At 39.7% G+C, this 16,520-nt stretch overlaps 2 protein-coding genes across 2 annotated transcripts in view; both read left to right on the top strand.

The window, feature by feature from the left end:
* The window catches only part of si:dkey-234i14.2 (heterogeneous nuclear ribonucleoprotein C), a 39,447-nt gene extending 27,275 nt beyond the window's left edge, over positions 1-12,172 (top strand). The window contains exons 3-7 of the mRNA XM_040011527.1: positions 713-763; positions 8,608-8,777; positions 10,092-10,205; positions 11,320-11,477; positions 11,851-12,172. Of these exons, the coding sequence (XP_039867461.1) occupies positions 713-763; positions 8,608-8,777; positions 10,092-10,205; positions 11,320-11,477; positions 11,851-11,889 (532 nt within the window). The 3' untranslated portion in view covers positions 11,890-12,172. The remainder of the gene's footprint in view (positions 1-712; positions 764-8,607; positions 8,778-10,091; positions 10,206-11,319; positions 11,478-11,850) is intronic.
* Positions 12,173-14,526: 2,354 nt separating this feature from the next.
* Positions 14,527-16,255, top strand: LOC120721300 (5-hydroxyisourate hydrolase-like). The gene is made up of 4 exons (XM_040011528.1): positions 14,527-14,704; positions 15,130-15,269; positions 15,391-15,526; positions 15,691-16,255. The coding sequence occupies exons 1-4, from the start codon at positions 14,651-14,653 to the stop codon at positions 15,778-15,780; spliced, it is 420 nt and encodes a 139-aa protein (XP_039867462.1). The 5' UTR covers positions 14,527-14,650; the 3' UTR covers positions 15,781-16,255.
* The last annotated feature ends 265 nt before the right edge of the window (positions 16,256-16,520 follow it).

The raw sequence follows: 16,520 nt of genomic DNA, 5'->3' as shown, positions 1-16,520 counted from the left end.
ATTGAATTGAATTGAATCGAACCATAAGGCTGACTAAGAGACAAATAGGGAGACTGAGGTCATTTTAAACATGACAAATAAATAAACAAATGACAGACAGACATAGCAGAGTGAGTCAGCGAGAGACACAATGAGACAGAGGGAGGATGAGCAACATGGAGGGATTATTAGTGACTCTGTGAAGGGATTAGGGAGGAATGCTGAGGTCTGACACACTAGAATGTGAAATTGCAGTGGCTTAGTGTCACTTCCCCCCCTCCACTTCCTCTGCTCTTTTCCGCAGGTACGGACCATTCACTCCAGTCACATCACTCACCTGCCTCTGATTCTCTCTCTCCTCTCTCTCTCATTCTGACACATATGCATCACTGCTTACCTCACCAAACTTACACATAGAGGTGTTCAGTGGGTGGTACAGTTGGAGCATGATCCAATTTCTATGGATTATCCACCTTGGATGATGCAGCAGAGCAAATTTGATGTTTTTTTTCTGGCTGGCTGGAGATCATGAACATTGTATTCTTTCCAGATGAAGTGTTTGTACTGTATAACTCTGTTAAGACTTACATTTACAGACTGACACACCAACCAAGCATGCTGTCAGTTATGTGAAAAATGTGATAGCTTTGGTAAAAGCCCATCATGTAGTTTTGACAAATTCTTGACCATTCACCTCATCTCTCCTCTGACTTTTTCTCCACCTCTCCTGCAGATCTGAGTTCGACCTGGAGTATGACAGCTATCACGAGGACTACTATGACAGGTACTGCCAGAAAGCTATGCATGGCAGCCTATACACCTTACTGCTTGTCTGTGTGTCACAGGCGGCTAAAGGCAGAGGCTAAAGTGGATTCGTCATCCTGACAGCCGCTGGTAGTGTCTGCTCCCTGTTGCTGTCTCCCACACAGCTGTCAGTCATTCTGTCTTTGCTTACAGTGTACCCATTTACTACACAACCTACACAACCTCACTAGTCGCACACACACACACACACACACACACACACACACACACACACACACACACACACACACACCCAATACTATTTACAGACACTAAAACGGTGGGTTTTGATGTGCATTCTAAATCAAGAGTGATTTATTCTAACATGCAAACATAAACTGCAATGTTTGTATGTTTCAGTATTCTTCAACACAGCCTGAACACTCTAAGTCAATCTTTAGTTTAATTTCTTTAAGTAGTGTTCATGAATAGTTCTCCAGGCTTCTTTGAAGCAGTGGCGGAGCAGGGTGGTGGCTTACTGGGCTTAAGCCCGGGTTGTTTTTTCAGAAGCCCGGGGTCTTTTGAAGTGTAATTTTTTCATAGTTAGATGCCTGGCTGACAACTGTATAAAACAAAAACTACACACAATATTGGAAGCACATAGTGCAGACTGTGGGAATTTACGACTGTGCTTAAATCCCCCCTAATATTGGTATGATCCGAGCTCAGACACTAAGCGACTGAGCGAGGGGGCGGGGGGAGCTGCTGCCTGCGAGTGCGCGGTTGGAGAAGCGCAGACTGAGGAGAACTGAAGTTTGACCAGGTACCAAAGCAAATCATTCGTACTGTAGAAATAATGTAAATATGACGGTGTATCACGAAAGATTGAGGTCAAACTGATCACTTAACATATATTACGTGAATTATTACGTTGATTATGAATCAACAAATGGCGAAATGAAAAACCAAACAACAACAAAGCTGTTTTTTCAGTCCTAGCTTACATGTGTGTTTATTTCATATTTTCAGTTGTTACCCTCCACGGCTAAATAAATCAGTTTCAGTAATGCACTGATATACAAGAATGGACATAAGGAGCTTCTTTCAAAGAAAAAACTAGTAGTATTTTATATATTATGCTTTGTATGTTGTTCAATATATTTCTATGCAAAAACAAGAGGAACTTCAACACACAGCAGTATATTCACAGATATTTACATACACTTTATGGAAAACACAAGAACATTTCTTTACTGTACAACATCAATTTAGAGTAAACTTGTTTTGTTTTGGTTAAATAAAAATTGAAATATCTTTTGAATTAGTTAAATATCAGAATAAAGAGAGAGAGAGCTGTCTATTTATTATCACTTTCATCAAATTTAGGAGCACATATACACTAAGTTTATTGTTAATTAATAAGAAAACTGCAGATGATTCCATTCTGAGCTGAAGAAGCTTCTGATAGGTCAGTAGAGTCCATGTGAGTAAACTGGTGGCACACCTGTGGATGCATATAAGGCAAAACACAGAGCCTGTTTCTTTGAAATGGGAACATCAAGAGATGTCAACCAAAACACCAGGAAAAGAATTGTGGAGCTCCATAAGTGTGGCTCAAGTTTGAATACAATTTGGTGCCATTTGCAATTAAGAAATACAGACAGTTTCTCTCTTTACTCTTAAAGTTAACAAATATGTTTTTTATATTTATCAACCTAAAAAAAAGAAACATTTAGTCTGATTTTTATGTTACAATTAAAAAAGTGTATCTGTTTTTATCTGAAGAGTATGTAAACATCTGGTTTCATTTGATACAGCCCTGATTTTGTTCTGCCTTGCTGCTTAATTAAAAAGCTAGTTTAAGGTGTCCTGCATATGTGATATATTTTTTTTCCCTATATGAAGTCATTCTTTTTTAAACAAAACTCAAAACAGAGCCTATTAATCTTTCAGTCATTTCTTTCAAAATCTGATGATACCCCCAACACTGCCCAACACCACTGACTGAAATGCAACCCCAAACCGTGATGAAGCCTCCACCGTGTTTAACAGATGGCTGTAGACAGTCACTGACCTTCACTCACATACATATTGATAATGATTTGAATATTGAGTGATGAATGGCTTCTTGACAGCAACCTATCTATTGAGGCCATTTCTGATGAAGCTTCAGCAAACAGTAGATGGATTCACTGAAGGACTAGACGCATCTCTCTTGTGCCAGGTCTTTGCGGGATTTTTTTGTTATTTCTTAAGAACACGACCCCAGATTCTGTTCATCTACTTTAGACCTTGTTGCAAAAAAACTGTTTAATGACATCAAACTGTGTTATCTTTGGAATATTTCATATATTTACCTGAGGAAAGTGAAACAAATTATGTGTTTCTGCAACAGGCTGTTAGTAACAAAAATACTCAGGCCACTGAAAAATGAAAGAAAATCCCTCTCCTAGGAAGAAAAATATAATATAATATAAAAACATGTAATAAGAAATGCCACATGCTTTAATACTTTTACTCAGTACTGTATATTGTATGTTAATCTTTTCTTGAATATCCCAGTGAGATTATAAACTCCTTGTCTGTTGTGTCTTTGTAAAGTGTTTGGCCAAAACCAGTTTAACAGAACTGCTGAGCTCAATTTTTTAAAGTTTTAGATCTCTTTTATAGGAATGAAAACCATTCCTCGAAAACAAGTGAAGTGACTGTGACAGTTCTAGCATAATATTGATATCCTTTTTATACTCAAAAAAGTCTTTTAGTGGCCCCTTGTGCCCATTATTAAAATATGTTTTTTGTTTCTCCTCTTATTTATTCAAGTTTCTGCTTTCAAGTTGCTGATTTCAAATCTCCAGGCCTTATTAAGCAGGAAAACTAATAACTGATTTGATTTCGCTCACGCCTTCACTTTCAACTAAAATGAGGTCTTAAGAAACAACTTGTACTGGGAGATGACTGAAAAACTAAAAGTCCCGTAACGCTTCACTTTAAATTGGTCGTAGAAAAAAGTGTCAAACATGACAGCTCTTTTTGTGGAAATGTGACAGGTTTTATTTAAGTTTTCTCTTTTAAATTTGCACTTCATACTAGTTTCTGAAAAAGGTTGACAACAGCCATACTCTTAAATTAAGTGACATCTCATAAACACCAAAATCTGTCTTTTGGACAGCGTGCGTTTGTAGCGTGAGCGCAGCTTTTAGGTAGATGGTGTAGTTAGCTGAGCTTCATTTAGGGTAGCGGCACTGAAACTGCTCTGGGACCAACCTGCCTCCCCTCAGGCTTCACTTATAATTGCTCTGCTAAGCATATCTGAATAAAAGAAGGCAGTCAACTTACTGAAACACACACATGCACAGGAGAATAACACCTCATCCTGTTGCTTCTCTCGCACCTAGTTGAGTATTATTGCTGAGTTGAGTGTTACCTGTCATTTTTTTTCATTGTTTCATATTTTCATATGGTTTTCCTCGCGTCGCATTTTTTCGTCTTTGTTCAGGGGGGAATACTCACTGCTGATTTTCAATTTGTTTTTAACACAGTGCGTGATTATTCCCCACACTGTTGGCTTGCGCTTTTGACAGCTGTGCGTGTTTGAGTGCATGTGCGTGTATTCCTCTGGGTTTGAGTGAGTGGGAGCTATGCGTGTGTACACGTGCACGCACGTTTGCATCTGTGTTTGTTGTTTGTGTACGTCAATATGTGGGAAAGGGAGAAATGACTGTTTTTGCCCGCTGTCCTCTTGAGCAAACACAACAGTAAAGTGTCTTTCAACACAGATAACAGCTCAGGCTGACAAAGCTGCTTTCCATGTGGGGTCTAATCCATGGAGACAAACACTCTCACACACACTCACACACTTTTCTGTAATCCTCACTCCTCTACCGTCTCTCATTGTCTGAGCTTCTATTCTCTGAGATGACACTTCAAAGCCGGTGTAACAACACATTGTCTATCTGCCCCTGCACACAGCTCTAAAAGACTTTAAACTCCCCTAAGTCTTTGGTTTCAATGTCTCCCCGCACGGACAATGCTCAAAGCCTCTAATCTCACACACTTACGGTGGCCTAATACACTTCATACTTATGTGACATTGTGATGCATATGTGTCTGAGTGTGTATTGTGGATGTGCTAAGAACAGTCTGTTCAGAAATCACTATATCAAGTAGACGGGCTTCACATAATATGATAGACCAGGAAACAATATAGAAAACTCTTCAGGAAGCCAGACTGTGTCTGACTGACTGGCTAACGGCTCAATCAGTAAATCTAAATTGCCATCCAAAATAAAAGTCCTTGCAGATGACAGCTTCACTTCCTGTTGTTGGCTTGTTATATACAACAGAGGAACACTTCACTCGCAGGCTTTGCAGAAATATTTTCATTTGTTTTCAGACTGTCTTTTATCCTGAAATATCTAACACGTTATTTTTTTAAGTCACTGACACTATTATAGTAGTGTCATGGTACCGGATCGTTGAGCCAGTGTTCTCTGTTTTGTGACCTTTTGCATCATGTTGAATTCATTTTTTGATTTTGAGAAGTGAACCTTTTTTCTGGATTTTATTAGGCCGGGTTTTCTTGTTTAGTTCGTGTGACTAGAAATGGTAGCGTTTGGTAATCCCTGGTAATTTTCCTGCTATATTATTAGAGGTCTCTAGTTTAGTTTTAAGTTAATTTAGAGTTATCAGTTTATGTTCCCGCTTCTTTTGTCTGGTATTTCTGTTTTGTTGTTTGGCTTCCCCTCCTGTCAGTCATGTCTCTTGCCCTCTCTCTCCCTCTCATCCCTGTCATATCTCTGTGCTGTCTCCATGTTCTTCTCCCTGTGTTTTCGCCTTTGTCTCCCCCAGTCTGTCATGTGTTTCTATGTTTGTTTATCCCCATCTTCGTGTCAAGCCTGTGTGTCCTTGTCTGAATATTGGTTTGCGTGCTACTTCCTGTTTTATCTTTGACAGTCCCTCGTTTTGCTTCCCCTGTCTCGTTATGCCTGATTTGAAAAAAAATGAACATAATAACAAAGTGATTGAAATTCTTGCAAATGTATTTTAAAAAGAAACAATTATACAGCATGTGGGTGTATTCGTCATTTGCCATAACACTCAAAAATGAGCTCAGGTACATCCTGTTTTCACTGATGATCTATCAGATTTTTCTACAACTTGATTGGAGTCCACCTGTGGTAAATTCAGTTGACTGGACATGATTTGGAAAGGCACACGTTTGTATAAAGTCCCATAGTTGAGGATTGTATCAAGTCACAGATCCGGGGAATGGTACAGTAACATTTCTCCAGCACTGAAGGTCCTGTCATCCGGTCATCTGTAAATGGAAGAAGTTTAAAACACCAGGGCTCTTCCTAGATTTGGATCCCCGACCAGTATGAGTGATTGTGGAAGGTCCTTTGTGAGGCAGGTAACCAAAAACCTGATGGACACTCTGACAGAGTTTGAACATTGCTCTGTGGAGAGAGGAGAAGAAGGAGAACCATTTCTGTAGCACTCCATCATCAGACCTGTATGGTAGAGTGGCCAATCAGTTTAGGCCCCGGATGGCTTGGGGATAGAAGCTCCTCTTGAGTCTCTCTGTCCTTACCCGGATAGTGCGGAACCTTCTGCCGGATTGCAGAAGTTGGAACAGTTTGTTGCCAGGTTGGGATGGGTCCTTCAGTTCCTGCGCTGCTCTAGTCCGGCATCTCCTGGTGTAGGTGTAGATCACTCTCTGAAGAGCTATTTGGTCATTAACACAGCTGTTCCCAAACCAGGACGTGATGTTCTGTGTGAGGATGCTCTCCACAGCACCTGCATAGAAAGTCCCGAGGATCGCTAGCGAGACCCTGAACTTCCTCAGCTGTCTGAGGTGATACAGGCGCTGCCTAGCCTTTTGGTCTGGACCTGAATGTAGGCAGACCATGTCAGGTCTGAGGAGATGTGGACACCAAGATACTTGAAGGACTGCACCCTCTCCACTGGAGCTCCATTGATGATAGTGGGCTTGTAGTCTCTGTGCTGACTCCTTCTGAAGTCCACCACCAGCTCCTTGGTCTTGCCAATGTTCAGCTGAAGGTGGTTATCCTGGCACCATGATGCCAGATTCTTCACTTCGTCAATGTAGCCCGCCTCATCGTTGTTGGAGATGGCGCCCAACACCACTGTGTCGTCAGCAAACTCCACAATGGTTTTGGAGCCATGGGTGGCTCCGGATCTGTGGTGTCTGGAATGGAGGAGGAGATGATGTTCTTCAAGGCACATGACACATGACAGGCAAATGACAGCCCACCTGGTGTTTGCTAAAATGCACCTGAAGGAGCCTCAGACCAGATTGAACTTTTTGGGCTGAATGCTAAGAGTCATGTCTGACCTGGCCAATACCAGTGCTACACCGTGCTACAGTGAAGCATGGTGGTGGCAGCATCATATTATTCTAGGGATGTTTTTTGGCAGCAGGAACTGTGAGGCTAGTCAGGATTAAGGGAAAGATAAACGGAGCAATGTACAGAGAGATCCTTGATGATAACCTCCTCCAGAGCGCTATGAACCTTGGACTGGAGCAAAGTTTCAGCTTAGAAAAGGACAACGACCGTGAATTTCCTTGACCCAGCCATAGTCCAGCCATAAACCTGACTGAACATCCCTAGGCTGTGCAGGATGTTCCCTATCCAACCTGAGGGATCTTGAGAAGTTCTGCAAAGAAAAAGGGGAAAAACCGTTCAAAAGTAGGTATGCCATGCTTGTAGCATAATTCTCAAAAAGACTTGAGGCTGTAATTGCTAGCATAGGTGCTTCAATAAAGAATACCACTGTAAATGCTAAACTTTTACTTTTTATTTTCAACAAATCTGCAGGAATTTCAAGCCAACATTTTTCACAATGTCATTGTGTAGAAGTATGGAACAAGTAGTATGAATACTTTCTGGATGCACTGTACCATTCAAAACATTAGCTTCCCACACTTTCTACAGGTTTGCCAAGTGATGATTAGTTGGCTTGGATCCTGTAGCTTCACCTGGTCACTGGGTCAGTGAGTGTCGAGGCCATTGCATTCTTCAGTCACATCATTATTTCTATTTTTGAAACACCCATGCACAAACACACAGTGTCATTTTTTTGTAACCACTATAGAGGTTGACAGTGATACACCCCCTGTCACCGGCACTACTAGCCTGCCGGGGAGCTATTGATTGGCCCTGACAGAACCAATTACATTCAGTGACAGATAGAGACATGGAGCTGTCCACAGGGAGGAGGCAATAGTGAGAGTGAGACAGTTTCACTCTCTTGCATTTGATAAATAGAAAATACAAGTCAAAGGAACATAGAATAGACCCACCCATATTTATTTATGACGGCTGGACAACTGCTTTAATTTGCATCTCTTTTCACTTTGTTTGAATATGATTACATTTTTTTGTAGTTCCAGCATAACATCTAAGTTTAGGTATGAATGCTGATTTGAATTTGATACTTAAAGAACTTTGAAAACATACAATATACATTCAGCTGAGCAAGAAAATATTTCAAAATAAAATACAAGCAAACTAGTCCCAGTTTTGAGCATTGCAGTGTGCCCTGCATCAATCTGCCATCTGAGTGAAAGTTAAAGTGGCCTCATGAGCATGAAACGTCATCACCACCTGTTGCCTGAAACGGTGGATCTAAAATCTGTGAACAGCTCAAATGATCTGCGGAACAATAATCTGCATACAGCTTCTAATTTCAGTCATTTTCATCTATGTGTGACAAAATGCATTGTTTCCAGCCTCTGATTATCATTTCAGACACAAGCACAAAATCACACAGACACAGCTACAGCACAAATACACAAGTTGCTGCATGAAAACAGTCATTTAACAATATTTACTGTTAAAAATGTGTCTACCTAATCTACAGGGTGTATGACTACCAGCGTGTGCCAGCTTCCTTTTCTCCCCTACCCCTGGGACCCAGTCTTGCCAAGCGATCCCGTTCCTCCTCCTACTCCTCTGGGCACAGACGCAGCCGAGACAGAACCCACTCCAAAAGCTCCAGAGCCCACTCTACTAGTTCAGCCACAGCCAAGTGTGAGCAATATGAATGGGATGTCACTGAGATTTGATTGTTGTGGAAAAAACAAACAAATTTTAAAAAATAAATGGCTTTATTTTACATCTTAAATTAGACAAGTTGGATAATGTAGGTTCCCATTGTTTGCCTAAAATGGTAGTAAAGTTCTATGCATTTAAACTTACATGCTTAATAAATATATTTTATAAAAAAGAACCCATGCATTTTACACTGGCAGTTTTGTAGTTTTGTTTTAAAATCAACCAATTAATTGAAGTGCAGACTTTCAGCTTTAATTCAAGGGGTTGAAAAAAATCATTGCATTAATTGTTTAGAAATTGCAGAAATTTCTAGTCCTCCATTTTCCCAGAGTTAATTAGACAGTTGACTGACAAGCAGTTTCACGGCCCGTTCCCTCGTTTTTCCATGACAAGCAGATGAAAGATATAGAGTTGTTTCCAAGTATTGAACTTGAATTTGGTAGTTGTTCACAGGGACTCTTAGTATGAGGTCAAAACAGATGTTGATAGAAGTGAACCAAACAGTAGATTCAGAGGCAGAATAAAAGTCTTTATCATCAGTCCAGAAATTCTTTGGGCAGAATAAACCATGATTAACTTGTACCGGAATGATGGGAATAGAAAAGTACAGAGGAGAAAGGGAACATTTCATGATCTGAAGCATACTGCATGTATGTCCAATACGACTTTACGGCATGGCATACAGCATGTATGGCTGTGGAACCGGATCACTATTGTTTTTTGATGATGTGACTGCTGATAGAAGTAGCAAAGAATGCTGAAGTGTGCAGGTGCTCAGATTCAGCCAAATACTGTAAAACTGATCAGAGCCTCACAGTCCAAGTGGAAAATGAACTAAAGCATACGGCAAAAAGAACTCAAGAGTCTTAAAAGGCAAAGAAATTGGATATTCTTCAATGGCTGGGTCAGTCACCTGATTTCAACAATACAGACCATCCTTTTCCGTTACTGAAGATAAAACTGAATGGAGAGACCCAAACATAAGCAGCAACTGAAAGCGGCTGCATAAAGTCCTTACAGAGCATGTCAAGGGAGGAAATGCAGCATTTGATGATGTCTGCATCTCAATCACATCTTAATTCATTTAAAATTTACTGTGGTGATGTACAGGGACAAAATTACATGTATATATGCATCTAAATATTTATGGACCTAACTGTATATTGCTCCAGTGTCCTCAAAGAGGTCTCACACTAGATGAAGTACATTCAGAATTCTTTCCAAAGGTGTTTCCAGGTCGTGTAATTTCCCAATGCCGCTTACATTTTCTCGCTCTCTCTGTCCTTGCAGTGGGGATGGAGGAGTTGCAGGTGATTAAAAAGGAGCTGACTCTGATAAAGACACAGATCGATGGGCTGCTTGACAGTCTTGACAGGATGGACACACAGAGGAATGACCACAAAGGTGAGACACTCATTCAGAAAGACAGTGGAGTCGGGTGGCTGTGAGATCGAATGATAGATAATCTATTTGCACATCAGAATCATTTTAAGGAGGACTCCGGCAATATGCCACGTTCAGATTCCTGCTTGATTAGCGCCTCCAGTCACAACCCCAATCAAAACGATTCAGGATCTGTACTGCAGGGAAACTGGGGGATGGGAATGCACTGCATGGATGGAGCCACTCTTATTTTACCTGACAAATCAATTATTTTCCCCCAGTCAGGATTTTTTAAAAAGTTGAATCCAGGCAGATATAGGCTGTCGGGGGAGAGGTGTATAGATTTATGGTTGGGATCAAATTATGGAACATGCTGAACAAACAGCGTGGTTGAAGTAACTGACTGATGAGACTTCTGCAAACGCAAATAATCAAGTACTGTGAACGGCAGCCGATCGCTACACACAGAAGGAAGTGCTGTTGCTGCCCTCATGTGGACATCTCCAGGTCACTGCAGCTGGCTACGAAAAAACATCTCGGGGAATAAAGGACAAAGCTCTATTGTCCTCCTTAAGGAAATTATTTTAGCCTCTGCCTTAATTAAACCGACCATAACTGAAACACTGAGTTTACACCACTCCCTCTCACTTGATGCAGTTCAACCTCCTCTGAGCTCCCAACCCCTCAGTCACTGCTACACTTAAATGTTGTTGGCTGAAGACAGTACTTTAACCTTGAAACCATTATCACAACATTCGACTGAAAAAACAGTCCTGGACAACCTTCATTTTACTATCTGTGGATTTGCACCTGCAAAAGTCTGTGTTAAAACTCTCCTGTCTACTTTGATTGACCTTGGCCGATAGATAGTTCTCATCTTTATATTAATTTATCTCCAGCTTTGCTTCATTCCCCTGTCCCTCACTGTCTAGTCTTGCCGTCTCTCATCTCCCTCTCGCTATCATCACATCTGTCCTTCATCTTGTCACTCCCACTCATTTTTCTGCCTGTCATCTAGTATAAAATCAGAGAACACGAATTTTCTTCAATACGCTGTGCGAACAGCAATTAATCTCAAATAAAACTGCGAATGTCGTGTGTACATATGTTTATTCTTTTTCTTTTTTTTTTTCAGGGTCTCCACTGAGAGAGGATAGTCCAGTTGGCTCACCATATGCTGCATCACCCAGCAGCCCAGAGCACTCCCTTTCCTCCCTCTCCCCTCCTAGTTCCCGCCATCGAATTCACAAGGAGAGCCCTGACCTGAGAGAGCCTGACGATGACCACCACACGGTAAATGATGTTTATGAAGCATATGCTAGTTTAAGGGGATACTGATGCTATGACCAAAAAAAAGTTTAATATTTTGCCTGGAACATTATTTGGGTCTCTGTTAGGGCTACATTTTGTGAATATGGATGGGGAGTAATGTTGTATAATTGTTATTATTTTTTTAGAAAACATTGTTTTTACTTGAAAGTCATACAGGCAAGAAGCCCACATATTTCAGTCTTATGAGTGGCTTGGACATTAAGCAAGACTTTGCTTCTTGAAATCAGCGTATACTGGCATAACAAAATTTTCCTGAGTCATTCTGAGCTGGCAGTTAATGAAACGCCTTCTTTGTTTCCCTCCCACTGTCTGTCTGCCTGTTTGTCTGTCACAGATGAGCAACCACAGCTCTGACCCTGAGGAGGAAATATGAAGGAGGAATGTGAGAAAACGTAAAAGACATGGATAAGGTGCCAAACATGGAGGAAGAGAACCTGAGCCATCAGGCTAACACCCACATCAGAAGCTCAACATAGGGTGTACATATCAAATAACATAATGCATTTAATTGAATCACAGCAACTCGTTTAACGTGACCATGATCCAGATACAGATCAATTTTGAGAAGCAAGTACACATACATCCAACTGACCAGAACTTGACAGGCTTACCTAAGAGAGTGACAGATAGACCGTGACCTTGCTGTAACAAATAAACAAAACAGAACGAGGACTTTATAAATTTTACATGTCTACCTGAAATGAACCAGTTCTACTGTATGAGTGAGTTTGCACCAACAGCAACACTCCAGCATGAATCTCAATGTTTCAGCAAAATAGATATGAATCATTAAATCATAATGACACAAACCTGCCAGTTTATTTTGCTCACGTCACAGGCGGTATAAAAGATGGACGTAGCTACCGTGATGTCTCACACTGGTTTCTGAAGTCCTGTTTTGAAGCCTGGAGATGAGCATTTGGCAAACTGGAGAGTGACGTCTCACTTGCTAATGAGCGTGCGATTTCGTACCACAGATAAGCCTCTATTTTGAAACACAGTATTACCCAGGTTTATAAAACAAACAAATTTCTTTTTTTAAATTCAGTGTGACCAAAAAGGAGTGACAGAACCCATAAACTGAGCAGGAATGTGTTTACAGGGGTCAAGTCAGAAAGTCATTTTCCCATGGACTTCTAAAGGACCTGAAGTCTTTGTGCAACCACACTGGTGTCTATCAGATAGTATGCAGGTTTTCAAGCACGTCCTCATTAGTTTAATTTTTCACTTCAGATTGTACTTTTTTACCATGCATGGGTCACTCTGGGTTTTTATTTCTTTGTTTTTATGAAAACAGATGACATCGATTAATGTCAGACTTTACACACATTAATCATTTATAGATACTGTTAATATGAGTGTTTCTACAGCTGGTTCATCATTTTGTTTGGGTTTTTTTCCTTTCCCCCTGGAAACAGCAAAATCATTCAGTGTTACAAAATGTCTAAAGGCCTTAAGGACCTTGAAGTAAATCATGCACAAAACACATAGGACTAGATATTAATTAAGCATGGGTTTTTCTCAACCATGTAAACATGCCGCTATTTCCAAATTAACACTAGAACTGGAATATTGTGTGGACAGTATAATGAAAATGAACTCGGTGTTACTTCAAGTATTCTAAACTCTGCACACAGCTCTTTCATTTTTAAACCTTAACTCATATTTTCCAGATATCAGAATTTAGCTGGATAATCACTCAGGAGATAAATGGTTTGTTTTCCACCTGTAGGTATGAGTATGAATGATATACTATACCCATTAAGTATTTTCAGAAGGAAAGAGTATTTTATCTCCTTTAAGTGTATTAGAGTAATGTTATAACTCTCTTCCTCTATGTATTAGACACTTTAAGATGTGCGAAGACCCAGGTCAGTGTAATAATGTGTATTATTGTATACTTTACTGTAATTGTTTAGCCGTACAATTTTAATCTTGCTTTAGGACTTCCGTGTGTTTTTTAAAGAAAATAATGATATTATTATAATTCCTATGGTGTTACATGTTTTTGTTTGCATTCTTAAGATATTGCCAAGTGGAAATACTCATTGTCATTGTAGTAAAAGTATTTTCATATTGAGTATAAACATTATTTGTGGTGTTGTGTTTTTATTCTGAAAGACCGAGGCAAAAGCAGACATTTGATAAGACTTTCCAGCAGCCTGTGAATTTCTGCTGAGTCAGAAAACACTGAAACAAAATATGACTCATTTTTTTATATATGTCAGAGTTTGAAAAACAAAAATCCACCTGCAGCCTTTCCATCAGCAGCTGTCTCTTTAGAAAGCTGGCTTAGCCTGTGAGAGATTTACTGAGCTGAGATACGGAGGCCACGTGGGGAAAATGGCCAGGTTTCAGTTTAATTTAGGCCATAGGTCACAAGGACCTGAAAGGGTACTAAAAACTAAGACATGTAAAAATCTTTTGCTCTCTTTTTCTCATCAGTAATAATACGAATGATTAATAAACAAACATGAGATGAAGACATGAAATGAAATGTAGCCAAATAGGACAGCCTGGTGATTTTTAGTGATTGATGATGCACATTAACCACATTGCCGTCTTGCGCTCTAATGTCAGCATGTACCTGATGATATAGTTTGATATGGAAGCATCAGAAAAAAAGAACAGCACTGCTAAAAAGTCACCATTATGAACTGTGAAGCAGAGCTCTGCTGTCAACAATAAAATCAACAAGCCTTTATATTTAACAACTCTGATGCTGAACTCCGGGGAGCTGAATTTGAAGCTGGAGGTTAAGGTTGAGTGGTTCATATAAAATTATGTTGTGAATATTCTTTTGTGAAATTCAAGCAGGGGGAAGATGTGAGAATGCAACTTTGTTACTTTTAATGCCATTTACTGTGCTAATCTGCTCGGCCCCAGAGGAAGCAACTTTAATCATCCAAGTTCAAAGTGCTGAAAACGAAGTGTGACAAAAGGAGCTCTTGCATAACTAGCGTGCTGTTGACAAAAAGATAAGCACATGTGAACTGAATGTCATACTGAAGAGGACAGTGTTCAGAACTTTGTGGGGGTTTTGTAATAAAGATCTGAAGCTGTTACATATACACCATAAAATTACATTACTCAGTAAAAAGCTGCAAACCCAGAATTTTTATTCCTCAGTGCTCATGAGCGCTTCCAGGCTGCAGCAACTGAAGAGTCAGATTTTGCCTGATAATAAGGTAAGTGTAACATTTTAAGAAATACATGATAAAACTGAAGATTTGTGATTTTAAAATAAAGTGAAACAGCATTATATAGTCGATAGGTTATTATGTACTATAACTTATGGCTGAGGTGACATTAGTTTTAGTTAACAGTTCAATATCAAATATAACAAAATATGCTATTTTTAATTATTGAACACAGTCTTGTGGCAAATTTAAACCAAGGGTTCTGCTGTGGTTGCTGTCTAAAATCTTTAAAGTGCCAAAGATAGTTTAACATTGCAAGAACTCACTGGTGCTTTAAGAAAACTACACCAGCACCAGTATCTCATTTGTAAGATGCAAATGTGTGGATATAGTTTCATCTTAATATTACTATTTTAATGTGATTCCTCCATATTAAGCTGCTCTGTTTAAAGTCCTATGTCTTCGGTCTGTAGCTCACAGCAATGTCAGAATCACCTAGTCCTCTGACCACACATGTGCTGAACACTGCAATTGGTGTCCCCGGGTCAAATATGGCCCTCAGCCTTTATCAACAAGACCCCTCCACAAACACCTGGAATTTAATCACCACCGGGTAAGAACCTGGAAAAAAAAAAGCATCACCAAGAAACCTATAATTAGTTGAAAATCTCAAAGACTGCTGTAAAAGTTGATGTCTTTGTGCAAAGCTCTTCGATCTTATGCTTTTTGAACAGGACCACTAATGATGATGGACGTTGCCCTGGACTTATCGCAAAACAATCATTTAAATCTGGTGTGTACAAAATGCATTTTGAGACGGCTCAGTATTGGGCAAGTATGGGAGAGACCTGCTTTTACCCGTATGTTGAGGTGAGGAAATGCTAAAACTGTTGATATCTCACAATTTACTTGTGGTGTCATCACAATTTTTGAGACTAAATCGATAAATTTGTGTCCAATTTAAACCATTTGTATGGGCTTGAATATTAATCTTATCTCTGTAATCTTTCTGTTTTTCTTTTTTCTTCTTGCAGATTGTCTTCACCATAAATGACCCTGGGCAAAAGTACCATATCCCTCTGCTTCTGAGTCGTTTCTCTTACAGTACATACAGAGGGAGCTAGATATCAAGCAAGAGGAACCTCCTGAGATTACTCCACCTGTCAGCTGTTTGACACATCACATGATGGCACTGAATGAACTGTCACACATATTGGACATATTGACAAGGCACAATACTCCATTTCAATTATTCTTTTTGTTGTAATAGTGCCACAATACCATATTTTCTTTCTTTAAAAAAACAAACAAAAAACACTTATTAATATATGCTGTACTTTAGTCTACCATATCAACTATTGTAAGCTGTTATTTTAAGATGTGTAACGTCTAAACTATCAAATAATACATCTGTCTAAATCACCAGTTTCTGTATGTGATACAAATTGAAACATATTGATTGATCAATTGTGTTACATGTGCACTGCCTTTAAAAAGACAGTAACCTTCAAGAAACCCCTCCAGGTCCTGTGAAACCTGAGAGTATATCATCACAATAACCATACACATCGCTGTAGGATAAAGTTAAGATTTTTCATATTTCCAGTTAGAGATCCTTCTTCCAGTATTACCCCTATGAGGTATAAGTAATTATTGGTGGTAACTTTGGCCACAGCTCTACCCTAACCTTATATTTTGGAGAAAAATCAAACGGACTTCCTGGGAAAAAATGTTATAATGTTATAATGATTGCCAAGACACTTTACCCTACCGCCTACTGGTGTTGGCCAGAGGGGCCGATGGCGCGATATGGCAGCCTCGCTTCTGTCAGTCTGCCCCAGGGCAGCTGTGGCTACAACCGTAG

The sequence above is a fragment of the Simochromis diagramma genome, unplaced genomic scaffold, assembly GCF_900408965.1.
Source record: "Simochromis diagramma unplaced genomic scaffold, fSimDia1.1 OVJJ01000603.1, whole genome shotgun sequence".
NCBI lineage: Eukaryota > Metazoa > Chordata > Actinopteri > Cichliformes > Cichlidae > Simochromis > Simochromis diagramma.
The sequence above is the reverse complement of the archived record's forward strand: the minus strand, read 5'-3'. Positions and strand labels throughout refer to the sequence as shown.